This window comes from Nomascus leucogenys, chromosome 24 (assembly GCF_006542625.1).
Source record: "Nomascus leucogenys isolate Asia chromosome 24, Asia_NLE_v1, whole genome shotgun sequence".
NCBI classification, from domain to species: Eukaryota; Metazoa; Chordata; class Mammalia; order Primates; family Hylobatidae; genus Nomascus; species Nomascus leucogenys.
The window spans coordinates 26,705,297-26,722,526 of NC_044404.1; the positions used below are offsets into that span (position 1 = coordinate 26,705,297).

The window sequence follows — 17,230 nt, forward strand, 5'->3', positions numbered from 1 at the left end:
GTACATGGTGGTAGTTCCTAATATTTGTCCCTGCCTTAGGCCAGACATTTTACTCCAGTGTTTGTTCCTGGGAACCTGTCACCCTGAGGTTTCTCCTGGACTGGCCAGGCAGCAGTAGCTTTCCGCCTGCTGGGGATCCGGGCCCTGGGCTGCCTTGGACATTCCCCATCTTTCTCTCCTTCCCTCAGACAACACAGGCAGTTCTACATACCGGCCGCCCCCTCGGACCCGGGAGGTGCTGATCAACGGGCAGATGGTGAAGCTGAAGTACTGCTTCACCTGCAAGATGTTCCGGCCACCCCGAACCTCACACTGCAGTGTTTGTGACAACTGTGTGGGTGAGTAGGAGGCAGCAGGGAGGGATGCAAGGATTCCTGAGAGAGACTGAGTCCTGGGGATGGGGGGCGTCATGCATGGGGATGGCGTGGGCAGGGTCTGAAATGCCCAGGGCTGGGCAGGGGGTTTGCTTCACCCAGATTTGCCCTGACTCAGGAGGGCCCAGGGGAGGGGCCCTCAGCGTAACCAGGAGTGTTTTGGCTTCAGCTCAGGATTGGTGGATTCCTTCCCCCAGCTCTGAGGTGTGGGGCAGACAGACAGGCTTTGAACCCTTCTCCCAAGCTTCAGCCCGGTCCTCAAGAGGTCCAACCTCCCAGGAAACAGACTGGAACAATAACATTCCAGATGTGTTTGGGCCAGAAAGAATGATTTACTGTTCAGTGGCCCAGGGCCAGCTGTACTGAAAAACTTTGATCTGATTCCCAGGGTTGAGAGGGATAAGCATCTAGGAACAGAGGCGTTTAAGCTGATGAGGTGCAGAGGATGTCACTACTGGAAATGGCTCTTGACCCTACAGCTGCCTGCAGTGGTTGTTTTGTCCCCTCTCCCTGCTCTCCAGAGGCTGTGTAGTTCTGATGGGCACCAAGGGTGGTCCCCTGGGAGGGTGTTGTAAGGGAAATGCTGCATGAGAGGGCCCCGGTGAGCTGAGCCACAGTGACTGTGCACAGTTCCCAGGGCAGTGAGCTCATCATGCCAGCTCAGTACTCCCTGAGCAAGAGAACAGCAGGGAACACCCCATGACGGCATGCAGCGAAGGGGGTGACTCAGTGGGCACCATTCATCCCCAAGGAGCTGCCCCACCCACCCCCTGCAAAGGACGCTGGCCTTGGCATGAGGCCTACAACGGGCTTGTGACCCACATTCCCACAAGGACTTTCTTTACCAGTCTGGGTGTGCCTCCACCCCCGGGGACAGTGTGCAGATGAGCTCAGCCCTTTGACCTGGCCTGTGATGCTGGCTGTGAACCACATTGCAGCTCAGCCCCTCCCTGGGCCGCTAGTCCTAGAGCAGGAGACGGGTTGTTGACTGTTAGCATGTGGTTGGGATGGTAGACCAGGTGACGAGCACTTAGTGAGTCTTTGTGCCGGCACTGCTCCGGATCCTGCGGAGTCAGCATGGTGTGAGACCAGCACAGCCCCCCTCGTCCATGGAGCTTACAGTCAAGTAGGGCTGATTGGCCAATCCAGTAATTATAAATAAGCATAAAAACACACATGGGGGCCGGGCGCGGTGGCTCACGCTTGTAATCCCAGCACTTTGGGAGGCCGAGGCAGGCGGATCACGAGGTCAGGAGATCGAGACCACGGTGAAACCCCGTCTCTACTAAAAATACAAAAAATTAGCCGGGCGTGGTGGCGGGCGCCTGTAGTCCCAGCTACTCGGAGAGGCTGAGGCAGGAGAATGGCGTGAACCTGGGAGGCGGAGCTTGCAGTGAGCCGAGATCGCGCCACTGCACTCCAGCCTGGGCGACAGAGCGAGACTCTGTCTCAAAAAAAAAAAAAAAAAAAACACATGGGCAAAGTGCGACAAAAGAGAAGTGATGGGGCAGATAACGGGCCCCCTCACCTAGTCTGAGATTGGAAGAGACTTTCTTAAGGAGGTGGCTTTGCAGCTGAGACATGAAGGAGAAGTTCCAGTTAACCAAGTAAAGAGACAAGAGAGAGTGTATCAGGCAGTGGGAACTGGTACCCAAAGGACCAGAGGCAGGTGTGTCCGAGGCCTGGGAGCCAGTGGTGCTGCGAGAGTGAACGGGGTAGGAAAGCCCCAGCCATGGGTGAGGCTGCCAAATGCCTGTGCTGGCTGCAGGCCCGCCCCACTAACCCATCGCCCCTTGCCCTTGTCCAGAACGATTTGACCATCACTGCCCCTGGGTGGGCAACTGTGTGGGGAGACGGAACTATCGCTTCTTCTACGCGTTTATTCTCTCCCTCTCATTCCTGACGGCCTTCATCTTCGCCTGCGTGGTCACCCACCTGACGTTGCGTGAGTTGTGGGTGAGGGCAGTGGGGAGTGGAAGGGGTCAGCCAGCAAGCTCAAGGGTCAGCAAGCTTCAGCAGTCACTGTCCCTCTGAGCTTGTCCTCTCCTGTTTCTTTCTCCCCAGGCGCTCAGGGAAGCAACTTCCTCTCCACTCTGAAGGAGACACCAGCAAGATATCCTTTGTCAGCTAGAGGACACTCCAGTGGGAACTGAGGTCCCTTCACTGGGTGGGTCCCATGCCTCATCCTCTAATCAGAGAGGAACAGCGTACAGCTCACATGTGTCCTCTAGAATCCAACATGCCAGCAACTCTGTTCACACCCAGGCAAGAGCTGATCCTAAATGGGGCATTGTGGGGCCGGGGGTTCCCCGTCTTCAGGGGCCTGGAAAAGAGTATGTCCCTTAAGATGCCAAGCTCCCTGGGCCGTGTCATGCCCAAGGCTGTTTGTGATTGGAACCCTCAGTTTTCTCTGCCGTCCGTCCGTCACCCTGACCTTGTCTGGCTCTCGAGTGGGGTCCTGACCCTTCCGAGGGGCCCAGGAGGTGATCCTGCTAAGAAGTGGGGACTGGGCCACAGGAAGGTTCCAAAACTTCTCAGCTCTCTGGGGAAACAGCTCCATGGAAGGATAGGTGAGACGGGCCAGGTGTGGCTGGGAGGCTCCCCACCCTCTACCCATTTAGGTCCTTAACTGCCCTCACCGTGCTGGAGTTGGTGATCTGCTTCTTCTCCATCTGGTCCATTCTGGGCCTCTCAGGGTTTCACACGTACCTCGTCGCCTCCAACCTGACTACTAATGAAGACGTGAGTAAACCTGGAGCCACCCCTCATTCTAGGGCAGCGCCCTCAGGAGGAGGCAGGGCTGAGGGAGCCTGGGGCAGCCAAGCACAGTCCTGACTCACAGACTGCTGGGAAAACGCCTTTTAAGCAGCCAGATGCCTCCCAGTCATCTCAGCTTGGCCCTGGTGGGTCCGATGCAGGCTTCTGAGACCTCCACATGCTTCATTCTGTCAGTGCAGGCTCCCAAGGTCCCAGGTTGCTTTTCTCCACAGCCCTGCAGGAGGCAGTACTCACACCACAGCACGCATGATGTTTGGCTGGCACATGACTGCTTACAGAATTCTTTCAGTTCCCGTCATCTCTTTGGGTCCTTTTGCCAAGCCTGAGGCAGAAAGGACAGGGATGTTTTTTCCCCCATTCGATGACTGAGAGACATGTCCCATGTCTGAGAGGTCACACAGCTGGGAGAGGACAGAGCCAAGATTGTGCCCAGTCACAAGTATGCGCTCCCTCTTCCACACTGCCCCTGTCAGCAGTAAAGCCGTGACTGTTCTCAGGGTGTCACTGGCCTGTCCTGGCTGCCCCTCTCGATATGCACGCCTGGGGGAGACAGGGCACAGGCCAGTGGGCTCCATTGACCTTCCCTACCTGCCACCCTACAGACTGCCACCAACAAGCATGTTTGATGTGCCCAGTCCTAGGCCAGACCTGACTTCCCCTCCCCATCCTCCAAACACTAAAATGAGAGCATCTGTTTCAGGGCCCACCATCTGATACTTAGCAGCAACCCATCCTCCAGCAGGAAATACATTCCCAGACCTCCTTCTCTCATTCAGGGAAACAAAACTTAACACACATGACAGGGCGTTGTGTGCTTGGTGATCAGTGAGAACAGAAATGCCATCAACCAGCATCTCCCGTGGTAGCTTCTTGGGTGCCAGTTTTGCAGCACATTACCAGAGGTTAAAGAGAAAGGAGTGTGTGGCCAAATAAGTGTAGAAAACTCTAGGTGAAAGTCAAGGTGTTCTTTATTGCTAAACTCTCCAGTGCCTTCCATAGCTGGCTTCACAGAGCTAGAGAATCTGGCAAGAATTAATCTAATGCTCCAGCAATGCCATCTGAGAATTAGTATTATTTTCCCTATTTTCCAAATGAGGACTCAGGCTCAGCGAAGTGGTGATCTGTCCAGGTAATGTAGCCAGTGAGTAGCAGGGCCGGGGCTCACAGGCAGGTGAGCCCTCACCCTGTGCCCCTGCACTACCCTCCTTCAGAAGTGGCTGGCTGGAGAAGGACGGAGTCATCCGAAACGTTTCCTCTGGCTGCTTCTCTTGGGCTCTGCTCTGTCATCTCCTCTTTGGGGCCTCCTGATCTCTGCCAGGGGTCCCCCACATCCTCATTGAATGGCCCACATGAAAGACATGTTGCCTTCTGTAACCAGAATTGGTTTCGGAATTGGCCAGTTGTCCCCAGCCTCTAGACCTCCCTCCTAGAAAAGTGAAGCAAAAGGAGGTACTTGACCCAGGCCTCCTTCCTGCTTGCAGATCAAAGGCTCGTGGTCCAGCAAGAGGGGCGGTGAGGCCTCTGTCAACCCCTACAGCCATAAAAGTATTATCACCAACTGCTGCGCTGTGCTCTGTGGCCCCCTACCTCCCAGGTAAGTGAGCGGGGTGCAGAAGAGGGGTAACAGGGCCATGCCTGGCCAGTGATCAAAGTGTTCCTGGGTATCAGCCGACCTCCTGCTACACCCTAGATGCCCTCCGTCCACCACCCCCCTGGAGGGCATTTGTCATGTGTAGGAATTCCATGGAGAATTGTTACTTAATCACATGCTCATTGTAGAAAAAAAAAAATTAAGTACAAAACGTAAAACAGAAGAGCACTGGATATGACTGTAATTCTACTCCCCGGGGATAACCACCATGACTGTTTCGGCCGTGCTTGAATGACACTGCCCTTCCGGTTGCCCACTGCCAGGACTGGGTGGCGACTCCATCCTCTGCTGGCAGTAGGAACCCTGGGGACTCAGCCCTGCTGGGACGCTCCCTGTTCATCCTGACACCAGGGGGCACCAGAGCTCCAGAACGGGGATTAAATTGCTGTGGGCACTGCCAAGACAAGTCATTCCCACACAGTGATGTCCCCTACCCCACCCAGTATCCCTGTCACCCAGCCTGCCTAGAGGGGAAAGGAACATAGGAATCTCATAGTCACCAAATACCTATTCATCCTTGCTTTCCTCCCTCACCTGCAGCCTGGCTTCTTGGCAGCCAGACAGGTGGGCCAGCTGGAATTAATAGTGAATAAATTCTGTGGCCAAAAGCCAGGTGGCCAGAGGGCAGAGAGAGGCCTGCCAGAGGTAAGGGTCTTGGGCCCCCAGATGGGGAGCAGCTCTCCTTTCCTCAGCCTTTCTCGGCCTGGGCCTTTCCTTGGCTGAGATAGACTCTGCCATCCAACCCCTGGCCTGGAGCGTCAGTGTTGGGCAGAGCCCTCATGTGTCCGCCTTGTGTTTTGGAAGCCTGATTGACCGGAGGGGATTTGTGCAGTCCGACACCGTGTTGCCCTCACCCATCAAAAGCGATGAGCCAGCCTGCAGAGCCAAGCCTGACGCCAGCATGGTAGGAGGCCACCCCTGACCACAGTTCAGTACTTGCCACCTGCTGGCCTGTCTGCCCCTCCGCACTCACCTGCCGGGACCCTCCCCATTCCATCCAAGGGAGGCAGAACTGCCAAAGACTCAAGTCTTTTCATATTTATTTCCCACCCTGCGTGGCTTTCTCTGAACTGTTCCGTGGCTGTGCCCTGTGCTCCTCAAACCCAGGTTCCCACAGCCTTGGGCCCTAGGTACCCCCAGCTGATCAGTGCCAGGAGAAACCAGAACCTCTGGAGGCTACCCAGGGGACCACACCAAGTCCTCGCCTGTGCCGGGCGAGCCCTGTGTGAGTGAGGCTGTGAACTGAGCGTGAGGCCTCCCAGGTGGGGGAACTGCTTGGGCCTTGCTGAGCCAGGGTCCTCAGGGTGAAGCAGGACTGAGGGGTGGCCAGCTCTGGGCAGTGGGCTGTGGAGAGGAAGCCTCCAGGGGCTGCTTTGGTCTGTGAGCTCCTTCGTTCTCGGTGATAATTGCTCTTTCTTCTGTGGGATTTTTGGTGGGGTTTTCCCCCCTTTTTTATGGAGTTGGCTAACAGGATTGAGTTAGGGCTCCAGTAGAGAAGGCAGGGCTGGTGATGGGTGGGGGCAGCCTGTATCAGACGAAGGTAAATCAGGCAGCCAGGCACCCACAGCCTCAGCTCCTGTGCAGTTCCTGGGCAGCACAGTGGAAGGAGGAGCCTGGTCCTTCCCCTGCCCACGGAGAGCTCTTTAAGGGATCCCAGCCTGCCCCTCCACCTCTCTCCCAAGCCAGGTCCGGGCATGGGTGGGTTATGCCCATGCTGGCAATACTTGAAACGGGTTTATTAATGCTGGGTATTTTGCACAATTTTATAGACCTCTTTTCTACATAGTCTTTTTTAAACGGAAGGAGAAAAAGTCAGCCACATTACTGTCTGTGTGGTGCCAGGTGAAGGGTTATCAGAAGGCTGGTTGGTTTTAATAAGTTTATTCCAAGAGACCTTCTGGCTGGAATGAGTGAAAGTGTGTGTGCATGTGCGTGTGTGTTCATGTGTGCCCTGTATGAATGTGGCTGGCTCCCATATCCCCTGGGCTGCCCCCTGCCCCATCCCCTTTGAGTGTCAGAAGCACTCTGAGCCAAGGTGACAGGGGGCACGTGCATCGGTCACGAGAAAACCCTGGGCTCCCACTGGAGCTCAGCCCAGCCTCCTATCTTTCCTTCTTCTATGGACTTCAGACAGCCAGTGTCCAGGGACTCTGCCACTCCACCCCCAGCCCCACCCCCCAGCCCCCAGGTGAGGCTTTCAGCTGGGACCTGCCCAGACAGGCTGAGCCTGGGCGTGGTGGGTGGGGTGATGGCTCTGGGGAGCGGCTGCCATCCTACAAGCCACACCCCCTCCTCTGAGCTCTGAATATGGGACCCAGTGCCAGGAGCTGGAAGACAAGGTGTTTCTGCCAAACGGGGACCTCCATCCAGAGAAAAGGAAGGACGGTGCAGGGTGGGCCAAGAGGCAAGTGAAGGTTGGCCTGAGTCTGGGCCGGAAACTCAGAGGGTGTTTCTCCTCTGCTGGGAGCTGTAGTTTCTTATCAAAATAGATATTGTCCCACCATCCCCCTCCTTGGCCCTTCAAGTGGGCTGAAGCCCTTGGAAAGTGACACAGGAAGTCCCCAGATCTTGCCCTTCTCACTCCAGAGGCTAGTGGTCACAGACAGCTGGGAATGGCAGCCACAGAGGGTCCCCTCTGGGAGAAACAGCTTCATCCCAGCCTCAGGGCCCTGGGCCATCACTGCAGTGGCCCTGGGAGGTGAGGAAGAAGCTGGCTAGAGGAGGGGGCTCCCACCTACCTTTTATTTAAGCCAGTATTCTTTGTTCCTGCTTGTAATAAAACTTTAGTTTATAAGAGTTGATTTGCTTTGGTTTGGTTTTTGTTTGCTTTTCCTTTGCTGAGGCCCCAGCTGGCAGCCCTCTGTTCTTTCAGACAAATTTGGTTCTCTCCTGGGGAGACTGAGAAGGCAGATAGCCCAGTGATCTGGCTACATTTTCCCTCACCTGGCTGGAGCTCTGTCCGCTGGAGGCACAGCAGAGAGGGCTGCGGCTGAGCCCCCATGGGCACGTGAAAAGAGGCCATCCTGTCCCCACTTTGTCCCCTCCACCTTCCCCTGCCTCAGGGGCTTGGAGACCCCCAAATTCTTCTTCCCTACTGCCTTTCCACTCCGATCCCCAGTGAGTGCTCAGCTAAGAAAACGTTTGAGACGGTAGATTCCAGTTTGAGAGCTGGAGCTTCCCTGGCCACCACCTCCAACCTGGGCAGCAGGGCCCAGCCAGGCAACTCATAACACTGGCCCACCTCTCTGGTATCTCCCTCAGGAGGACACCTGTCAGGATTTTGCCATCTCCTGCACAGCCTGAGGGGAGCTAACAGGCCTCTTTGCAGAGGGTTAGCTGGTAAGACCGTTTCTCCCATGTCGGCCAGCACTGCCCGCTCCCCTCACACACCATCTCATCCTCATTGCATGCCTCGCCAACCCCATGGAGCCCGTCCATCTGTCTGGTGTGTGGTGCGGTGTGTGTGCTAGTGGTGGTAGCGTCTCCAGGGATTCCCCCCTAAGCAGAAGGATCGGGATATAGGGCAAGGCTAAGAGCCCAGCCCCATTGTGGACTGAGGAAGTAGCTTCGTGCAGAGCAGCTCTCCAGCTGGAAGAGGAGGTGGAGGGTGAGGCTGGGGAGAGGATGGCGAACCTGCCCTGAGGTGTTTGGGTCTGTGCAGGTGGGGTCCTGGTATGCAGGGGCCACCGGTCACTAACACTCTTGTGTCCTGGCTTTCTGTCCCCGCTGAGCTTTCTTTCACCCACCCGTTTTCTCTCCTGCTTCGTTGCCTGCTGCCTGAGCCTTGGCCCTTCTCTCGGGGAGAGGCAGGTGCTGTGGCAGCACCTCTCCCCACCACCGGGGCCCCTGCAGGCCGCCTCCCTCCTCCCAGTCCGGCTAACCCTCTCTCTTCTCCTTCTTTGCTGTCCTGCCGGGGATCTCCAGTGTGTGCGGGGGCTTAAGGACCTCCTGAGGACCGCTGCTCTCTGCCTCTCCAGGAATGGCCTGGGGGGAGCCAGGTACCCGGCACCTCCACCTGCCTAACCTGTGGCCCATCTGCCACCATCTGTGCCTCCAGGGTCTGCCCCCAAGCCTGCCCGGCCTGTGTGCTCTCTAGGGCCCCCATAGGGGGCAGGGGCTGGCCTCTTTGCCCCATTCCCGCTCCATACTGGCCAGAGTGCAGTAAGCCATAACGCAGCCATCAGCACAATAATATGACTCTATGCTGATATGCTCCCTCTCTCCTCCACTGACTTCCCCTTCCCCGGATTTGTGAGGTGTCAAGACTCTAGGAATCTGGCCTTACGCCTGCCCCTCCACCCCCTCAGATCAGGCATAGCCATAGTCAAGCCCAGCAGGTTTCCTCAGGAGCTGTCTGGGGTGTTGATGGTGGATGACGCTGCTGAACAAGTTTGGTGACTGTTCTAAGCACAACTGGCTTGATACTGTTCCCACGGCCTGTCCACCTCCCACCCCCAACCCTCCACCAGGGTAGGTAGGATGTAGGGAGGGTGCGTGCCTCCTTTGCTCTAGGCACTGAGGGACCAAGCTAGCTGTGCACAGCCCCATACACTTCAGGGGACTAAAGGAAAGAGCTGGGCCAAGAAAAATCAGCTGAGCCCATGGCTGGGGGCTGCTTGTTTGCTATCCTGTACCTTTTTTTTAAACCGAAATAAAGATTCCCCTCTTCTTGCCATACCGTTGGCTGTCTGGTGCCGCCTTTACTTTGGGGCCCAGGGATGGGACCTGCAGTGGGCATGTGGAACATATGGCTCCCCCTTGCTCCCAGCTTTCTTCCAGCTGGCCAGTGCTGCTCTGGAGATTTAAAAGCATAACGAAGCCAGGAGGGACACAGGAAAAGTGGCATCCTTTTCACTCTGCCCCTCCAGAACCCCTGGTCTCAATTCCAGACATCACCCAGCCTCAGCTGACCTCTGGATTCTGAAAGGTCCCAGCACAGGCTGAGACAGAGGGTTTAACTCCAGTCTGAGACTGCCATACCCATGAACAGAGCCCAGCCCGGGGTAACGATCTTATGGAAACTTCTCTCTCCCCAGCTGCTGCCCCACATCAAGATACACACATGGGCATACACTGTACTATGGGCTAAAAAAAACAGTTACCGCTACCGTTCAGCCAGGGCTTGCCGAGTCCCAGGCCCATTTTCCCATCTTAACCTATGAGGAGGATGATGTCAGCCTTTTTACAGATGAGGGAACTGAGACTCAGGGAAGAAACAGGAGCTGCCCAAGGTCACCCAGCTGGCAAAGCAGCAAATCCCAGATCAGAACCTCATCTCTGCCCCGAGCTCTGAGCCATCTGCACTACCCAAGGAATGAATACAGCGGGGGGAGGATGAGATCTTGGAGAAACCCTAAAATTAGAGAATATCATAGCCAGTAGAGGGCTTAGAGTTGATCTGGGCCAGCCTCCTTTTTTTTTACTGATGGGGAAATTGAAGCCCAGAGGCAGGAAGCGACCTGCCCAAGGCCTTATAACAGAGCTGGGATGCAGTCCCACACTCTGACCTCATTCCATTCTCTCTCCATAAATTCCGCACTGTCTCTAGACTGAACTGGTTTAGATGTGGGATACTCTAAACAGCAGTGCCTTCAAGAGAAAAAGAATCAGAACCACGAATCATTTAAAAGTAATGTAGGCTACTCTGGGCACACTGCCTATGAGGTCGCCCTGCTCCACAAGGAGCAGTAAAAATAATAAAAATAATTTAATATCCCTTCCCAAAGGTAACCAGTAAAGTAAGCTCTTGGCTAGGTAACTGGACTCTTGTTCACAACTAGCCAGTGGGAAAAGGTGCTAGAGCTTCCTCTGGCCACCTGTTTAATTTGATCGTTCCAAGACAGAAACATTTCTTAGGAAGTTCTTTCTAGAACCTACCTGGTGTCCCTCCCACTGCTATCAGAGCCCTGTCCTCTGTCCTCGGTGGAGGTAGAGAGCAAATGGTTGCTGCCTTCTTCATCACAACCCTTCAAAGCCTATTATTACCAGCTAAGAAGGATTGGTTGACTATGGGGCCAGAGCCCCTGAGCCTGCTGGCAGAATGGATGCTGTACAGGAGGGTGGGGAGGTAGCAGGCAGAATGAGGAAAGCCCCTTTGGGCTGCAACCCCAGCTCCTGTCCTGCTGAGTCAGACAGCTGACTGTGGAGCTCCGTGCCCTGCCAGGGCCTGCCGCCTCCTGCCCGTCTGAGCTCCTGAACTTGGGAAATGGAGGCCTGGAGGCAAAGGGAGGTACCTGAGACAGGAGCTGAGTCAGGATCAACAGGCCAGAGCGGGCAGGAGGTATCAGGCAGCCTGGCTCCCAGACGCACCCCTGAGCTCCAGCAGGGGAGGAGTAGGAATGAAGGGGCTTCCTTGCCCTTGCTCATGGCTATGGGGAGGGCGTGAACCACCACCAAGTCCTCTGGCTTAAGTGGCAGGAAGCAAATGGTCCCTCCCTGGACTCAAGCTCCAAAGTTCCTGGGCCTGCCAGGCCCTGCCTTCCAGGTTCCCAGTGTCCTGGGATCTCCAGATTTCCCCCAGGACTTGGGGAAGCCCCAGCTGGATGACTAGTACAAATGAAGGCCCCTGAGGTTCCAGGACCTGCTGAGGTCACAGGAATGTTCTAGATCAAGCTTGTCCAACCCACGGCCCACAGGCTGCATGTGGCCCAGAACGGCTTTGAATGCAGCCCAAAACAAATTAGTAAACTTTCTTAAAACATTATGAGATTTTTTTGCAACATTTTTTTTTTTTTTTTTTTAGCTCATCAGCTATCGGTAGTGTTGGTATATTTTATGTGTGGCCCAAGACAATTCTTCTTCCAGTGTGGCCCAGGGAAGCCAAAAGATTGGACATGCCTGTCCCAGATGGAGAGGAAGGAGGCAGTGCTGAGCACATCTGGCCATTCATCCATCTGGAGAGAGAAGGCTGTGGGCAAACTGCCTCCTCTCCCCTGTAGACACCCAGCTGGGAAGGTCTGGCCTTTGGCTAAGTCCTGGCTTGGGGCCCTTCCTCATTTCACAGAACCTAGCTCTATGTTAGTGCTTTGTGAGTATATGTTGATCATAATAAAGTTGATGGGATTTTTTCACATGATAATAATAGTTGCCATCTGGCTGGGCATGGTGGCTTATGCTTATGCCTGTAATTCCAGCACTTTGGAAGGCCGAGGCAGGTGGATCACTTGAGGTCAGCTGTTCGAGACCAGCCTGGCCAACATGGTGAAACCAAATCTCTACTTAAAAAAAAAATACAAAAATTAGCTGGGCGTGGTGGTGCACCCCTGTAATCCCAGCTACTCAGGAGGCTGAGGCAGGAGAATCATTTGAACCCAGGAGGTGGAGGTTGCAGTGAGCCGAGATTGTGCCACTACACTCCAGCCTGGGTGACAAGAGCAAAACTCCATCTCAAAAAAAAGAAAAAAAGTAATAGTTGCCATCCATTCTACTGTGCTTTCCATTAACTCATGTAATCCTCACAAGTCCCATTTTATAGTTACAGGAACTGAGGCTCACAGAGCTTAAATCACCTGGCCAAGGCCACAAACAGCTATAAGAATTACATTTAGGCAGTCTGATTCCAAAGATACTAGTCTATTCTGTATCTCATAGACAAACAATACATATTCACTTTTCTGTTGTTTTGTTTTGGGACAGAGTCTTGCTCTGTCACCCAGGCTGGAGTGCAGTGGCGCCATCTCAGATCACTGCAACCTCCGCCTCCCGGGTTCAAGTGATTCTCCTGCCTCAGCCTCCCGAGTAGCTGGGACTACAGGCGTGTGCCACCATGCCCGGCTAATTTTTTGTATTTTTAGTAGAGACGGGGTTTTACTGTGTTAGCCATAATGGTCTCGATCTCCTGACCTGGTGATCCACCCACCTCAGCCTCCCAAAGTGCTGAGATTACAGGCGTGAGCCACCGCACCCGACCCATCCTCACTATTTATAAATTGGAGAGAATAAGAAAATCAAAAGGGCCAGGTGTAGTGACTCACACCTGTAATCCCAGCACTTTGGGAAGCCAAGGCAGGAGGATTGCTTGAACCCAGGAGTTCGAGACCAGCCTGGGCAACATGGTGAGACCCTGTCTCTACAAAAAAATACAAAAATTAGCTGGGCGTTGTGGTGAGCACCTGCTTCTTAGGAAGCTGAGGCAGGAGGATCACCTGAGGCCAAGGAGGTTGAGACTGCAGTGAGCTGTGATCATACCACTGTACTTCAGCCTGGACATCAGAGTGAGACCCTATCTCAAAAAAAAGAAAATAGAAAAGAAAGAAAATCAAACGGAAGCAAAATCACTCAGTCTCACTACCTCAAGATACCCTCTATAAGTTGGTATTTTAGTGTGGTTCCTATTGTTTTCTGCGTCAGTTCTCCGATTTGAGCAAAATCTTTGGGGTGTCAAACCTAAAATCCCCTTTACTTCCTTGGAAACCCTGTAGCATTAGCCCAGACATGTCCCTACTCCTCCTTGTGGCAAAGAGAAAGATCTCGTCTTTGGTCCCCAGAGTTCTGGCCTAAGCCTCCCTCCAGGAGGGCAGATGAGTGTTCAGACACTCAGGGTACCTGGGGGAGACACAGGCCTGTGAAATTATCCTGGCTCAACTATTAGGCCGGCAGAACCCCAGTGAAGGGAGCCCTACCTCTGAGCCCCATCTAAGCTTTGGCTAGGGGTGGGGCAGATAAGCAGGAATCCATCCCTATAGGCTCAATGCCAACACCCTTAGGTGAAACTCTTGATGAAACTTGAGGCCAGGGCTCCGGCAAGCAGGGAAAGAACGTTGGCAACAGAGGTCTCCATCTCTGAGGACTCTGCCAGGGGTCAGAGGTGGGGCAATGGTCAAAAGGAAGGAACAGGCCAGGCACAGTGGCTCATGCCCATAATCCCAGCACTTTGGGAGGCTGAGGCAGGAGGATTGCTTGAGCCCAGGAGTTCAAGACCTGCCTGGGCAATGTAGTGAGATCTGGTCTCTATTTAAAAAAAGAAGGAACATGGAAACTTCTGAGAGACAGGCTGGGGGAGGCATCACATAGCTGGAATTGCTGCCCCATAAAACAGAATGGTATGTGTCACTGCCACCTCCCTTTCTCAGTCCTCTCTCTCCCCAGGTTGCTAGCGTCCCCCCTGGGGGATCAAACTGGACTGCTTCCCAGCCTCAGACAGAGAGCAGTCTGAGTCAGGCAGGAAAGTGGGACAGCCGGGGAGCTGGACCCCACCCTCTGTGAGCCCCGCTGGTACCTGATGGCATGTGGCTTGGAGAGGGCAGGTGACCTGGCGTGGAGGGCCAGAGGGTGAATCCTCAAACAAGTGGCAACAGGCCACCAACTTGAAAGGGAAAATTGTGTAGTGATGGGAAAGGTGTCCAACAAACCTACTGGGTGACTAATTACAAAGGCTGGGCTGGAGCTTCAGAGGCTGCTTGTTAAACACTTCATTAAGCGGCACTCTGAAAGCTGCCACCTGCGCATTCTGGGAGCTCAGAGGGGACCCTGAGGGGGAGTGAGGCCTGGAGGATGGAACCATCTTCAGGCAGACTGAGAAGGAGCCTGGATCTCACTTTCAAACACAGTCTGGAGCTCATAGATCAGAGGCCTCAATGGGAGAAAAGCTAAAGGAAGCAGGGGGCAGAAAGGAGATTCAGGGAATTGGTGGCTATGTGACTTTGAGCAAATCTCACCCCTCTCTGAGACTTAGTGTTCCCATCTCTATGGTCCTGTGTGTGTCACAGAGACATGATGGGGATTAAATTCGATTGTGAATATGAAAGTGCTTGGGAAACTCTATGGCCCTACCTAAACATGAGTTATCCTCACCTGAACCAAGGGGGGAAGTTACCTGGCAGGATTAGGAACCCCATCCTCCTGAACCTTTATGGGCTCTGTCGAGGCTGAAGCAGCCAGGGGCTAAAGCTGTCCTTAGCCCCTGGAAAGGCACTGTGAAGGAGGATCTGATTTGAGAAGCCATTTCCTGATGTGGGCAGCCATGTGATGCCAGCCCCGAACGAGAGGGGGCAGCCTGGAGCCTGGAAAGGTGCCAGCGCAGGTGGGGCCCACGCCCAGATTTCTCCTGCTGACTGTTCTGATGATTCACCCCCACATCCCAGCCTTTTTACCTTTACTGCAGAGCCGGAAAGGGTGTGGGGAGGAGAGGAGAGGGAGGCAGGTCTTGGGCCCTGGTCCCGCCCCCTGCTCCTCCCCACCCTTCTCTGGGCCTGGCCACCCAGCCAAAAGGCAGGCCAAGAGCAGGACAGACACAGAGTCCGGCATTGGTCCCAGGCAGCAGTTAGCCCGCCGCCCGCCTGTGTGTCCCCAGAGCCATGGAGAGAGCCAGTCTGATCCAGAAGGCCAAGCTGGCAGAGCAGGCCGAACGCTATGAGGACATGGCAGCCTTCATGAAGGGCGCGGTGGAGAAGGGCGAGGAGCTCTCCTGCGAAGAGCGAAACCTGCTCTCAGTAGCCTATAAGAACGTGGTGGGCGGCCAGAGGGCTGCCTGGAGGGTCCTGTCCAGTATTGAGCAGAAAAGCAACGAGGAGGGCTCGGAGGAGAAGGGCCCCGAGGTGCGTGAGTACCGGGAGAAGGTGGAGACTGAGCTCCAGGGCGTGTGCGACACCGTGCTGGGCCTGCTGGACAGCCACCTCATCAAGGAGGCCGGGGACGCCGAGAGCCGGGTCTTCTACCTGAAGATGAAGGGTGACTACTACCGCTACCTGGCCGAGGTGGCCACCGGTGACGACAAGAAGCGCATCATCGACTCAGCCCGGTCAGCCTACCAGGAGGCCATGGACATCAGCAAGAAGGAGATGCCGCCCACCAACCCCATCCGCCTGGGCCTGGCCCTGAACTTTTCCGTCTTCCACTACGAGATCGCCAACAGCCCCGAGGAGGCCATCTCGCTGGCCAAGACCACTTTTGACGAGGCCATGGCTGATCTGCACACCCTCAGCGAGGACTCCTACAAAGACAGCACCCTCATCATGCAGCTGCTGCGAGACAACCTGACACTGTGGACGGCCGACAACGCCGGGGAAGAGGGGGGCGAGGCTCCCCAGGAGCCCCAGAGCTGAGTGTTGCCCGCCACCGCCCCGCCCGCCCTGCCCCCTCCAGTCCCCCACCCTGCCGAGAGGACTAGTATGGGGTGGGAGGCCCCACCCTTCTCCCCCAGGCGCTGTTCTTGCTCCAAAGGGCTCCGTGGAGAGGGACTGGCAGAGCTGAGGCCACCTGGGGCTGGGGATCCCACTCTTCTTGCAGCTGTTGCGCGCACCTAACCACTGGTCATGCCCCCACCCCTGCTCTCCGCATCCGCTTCCTCCCGACCCCGGGACCAGGCTACTTCTCCCCTCCTCTTGCCTCCCTCCTGCCCCTGCTGCCTCTGATCGTAGGAATTGAGGAGTGTCCCGCCTTGTGGCTAAGAAGTGGACAGTGGCAGGGGCTGGAGATGGGCGTGTGTGTGTGTGTGTGTGTGTGTGCGCGCGCGCGCCAGTGCAAGACCGAGATTCAGGGAAAGCATGTCTGCTGTGTGTGACCATGTTTCCTCTCAATAAAGTTCCCCTGTGACACTCCTCCTGTCTCTCTTCCAGTTCTTGGCGATGGGCTGGGAGTGGGACTGGAATCTGACTTAAGAGACACTGACTTTGGACCTCTGAGTGAGGGCCCTGAACTCCCTAGGTGGCTCAGTGGCCCGCACGCAAGACTTTGAGTCCAGGTGAGGCCGGGGTCCGGCTCTTTCCATCAGGGCGGCCCCAGTCAAACTGGACGGGACCGGGAGGGTCGGGTGAACCCACAGGAGGCGCCGAGGCTCCTCTGCCGGGCTAAGGGGAGGTGAGTGGGAGCCGCGGCGCGGGAGGCTGACGAGCTCTGGTGGAGCAGGGCAGGAAATAGTGAAGTCTCCGGCGTGAGATCTAAGGACAGCGCCGCAGTAGTGAGCGGCACCTGAGCACCCGATTTGCAGGCGGGTCACAGTTTCATCAAGGGCTCGGATCTCAGCGGAGGGGAGTACGATCTGAGGCAGGGGTATAGCGCCGCCATAAAAGCCTAGATCTTAGGAGGGGTTCACGTCCCACAGAGTTCGGTGATGGAGACAAAAGGAAACGGGCTGAAGGGGAGGAAGGACGAGCTGAGTGGGAACGGCCGCCGGGAGCTGTGCCTGCCGAGCCCGCCGCCTGCGCTCTCCGCAGCCAGCAACACGCCGGAACCTGCGGCAGCCTTGCTCAGTCCCGCCTTCACAGCCCAGGGCTGGAGGCGGGGCCCGAGGCCGATACCGCCCAATCACAGGAGGGAGCTGCCCCAGGGTACCGCCCCGGGGGCCTGACTGGCCAATGGGAAAGTGAGCGGCGGAACGCGCGCGGCGAGTTTCCCGCCGCCCGCCAGGCCTGGCGGACACCACGACTCGCTGACTGACTGAGAGGCGCCCCCGCCGCCCGCTGAGCGCCGAAGGGCGGAGCTTTTCCGG

At 55.8% G+C, this 17,230-nt stretch overlaps 2 protein-coding genes across 4 annotated transcripts in view; both read left to right on the top strand.

Annotated features, from left to right (window-relative positions):
• Positions 1-9,482, top strand: part of ZDHHC18 (zinc finger DHHC-type containing 18) — a 33,108-nt gene extending 23,626 nt beyond the window's left edge. Inside the window, exons 3-10 of one of the 3 annotated variants that reach the window (XM_030805673.1) lie at positions 189-338; positions 2,182-2,319; positions 2,439-2,487; positions 3,014-3,116; positions 4,634-4,746; positions 5,608-5,707; positions 8,065-8,142; positions 8,728-8,816. In XM_030805673.1, the coding sequence (XP_030661533.1) occupies positions 189-338; positions 2,182-2,319; positions 2,439-2,487; positions 3,014-3,116; positions 4,634-4,746; positions 5,608-5,707; positions 8,065-8,106 (695 nt within the window). In that variant the 3' untranslated portion in view covers positions 8,107-8,142; positions 8,728-8,816. Of the gene's footprint in view, positions 1-188; positions 339-2,181; positions 2,320-2,438; positions 2,488-3,013; positions 3,117-4,633; positions 4,747-5,607; positions 7,603-8,064; positions 8,143-8,727 lie in introns of those variants that run through there. The other 2 variants (XM_030805672.1, XM_030805674.1) reach the window with 2 other exon arrangements.
• A 4,585-nt stretch (positions 9,483-14,067) lies between these two features.
• SFN (stratifin) lies at positions 14,068-16,341 on the top strand. Its single transcript, XM_003271663.4, has one exon. It carries the CDS (start codon positions 15,099-15,101, stop codon positions 15,843-15,845), a length of 747 nt encoding a protein of 248 aa, XP_003271711.1. The 5' UTR covers positions 14,068-15,098; the 3' UTR covers positions 15,846-16,341.
• The last annotated feature ends 889 nt before the right edge of the window (positions 16,342-17,230 follow it).

Bases quoted from the DNA above. Each gene is read 5' to 3' on its own strand.
- SFN (XM_003271663.4), top strand. From the start codon at position 15,099: ATGGAGAGAGCCAGTCTGATCCAGAAGGCCAAGCTGGCAGAGCAGGCC.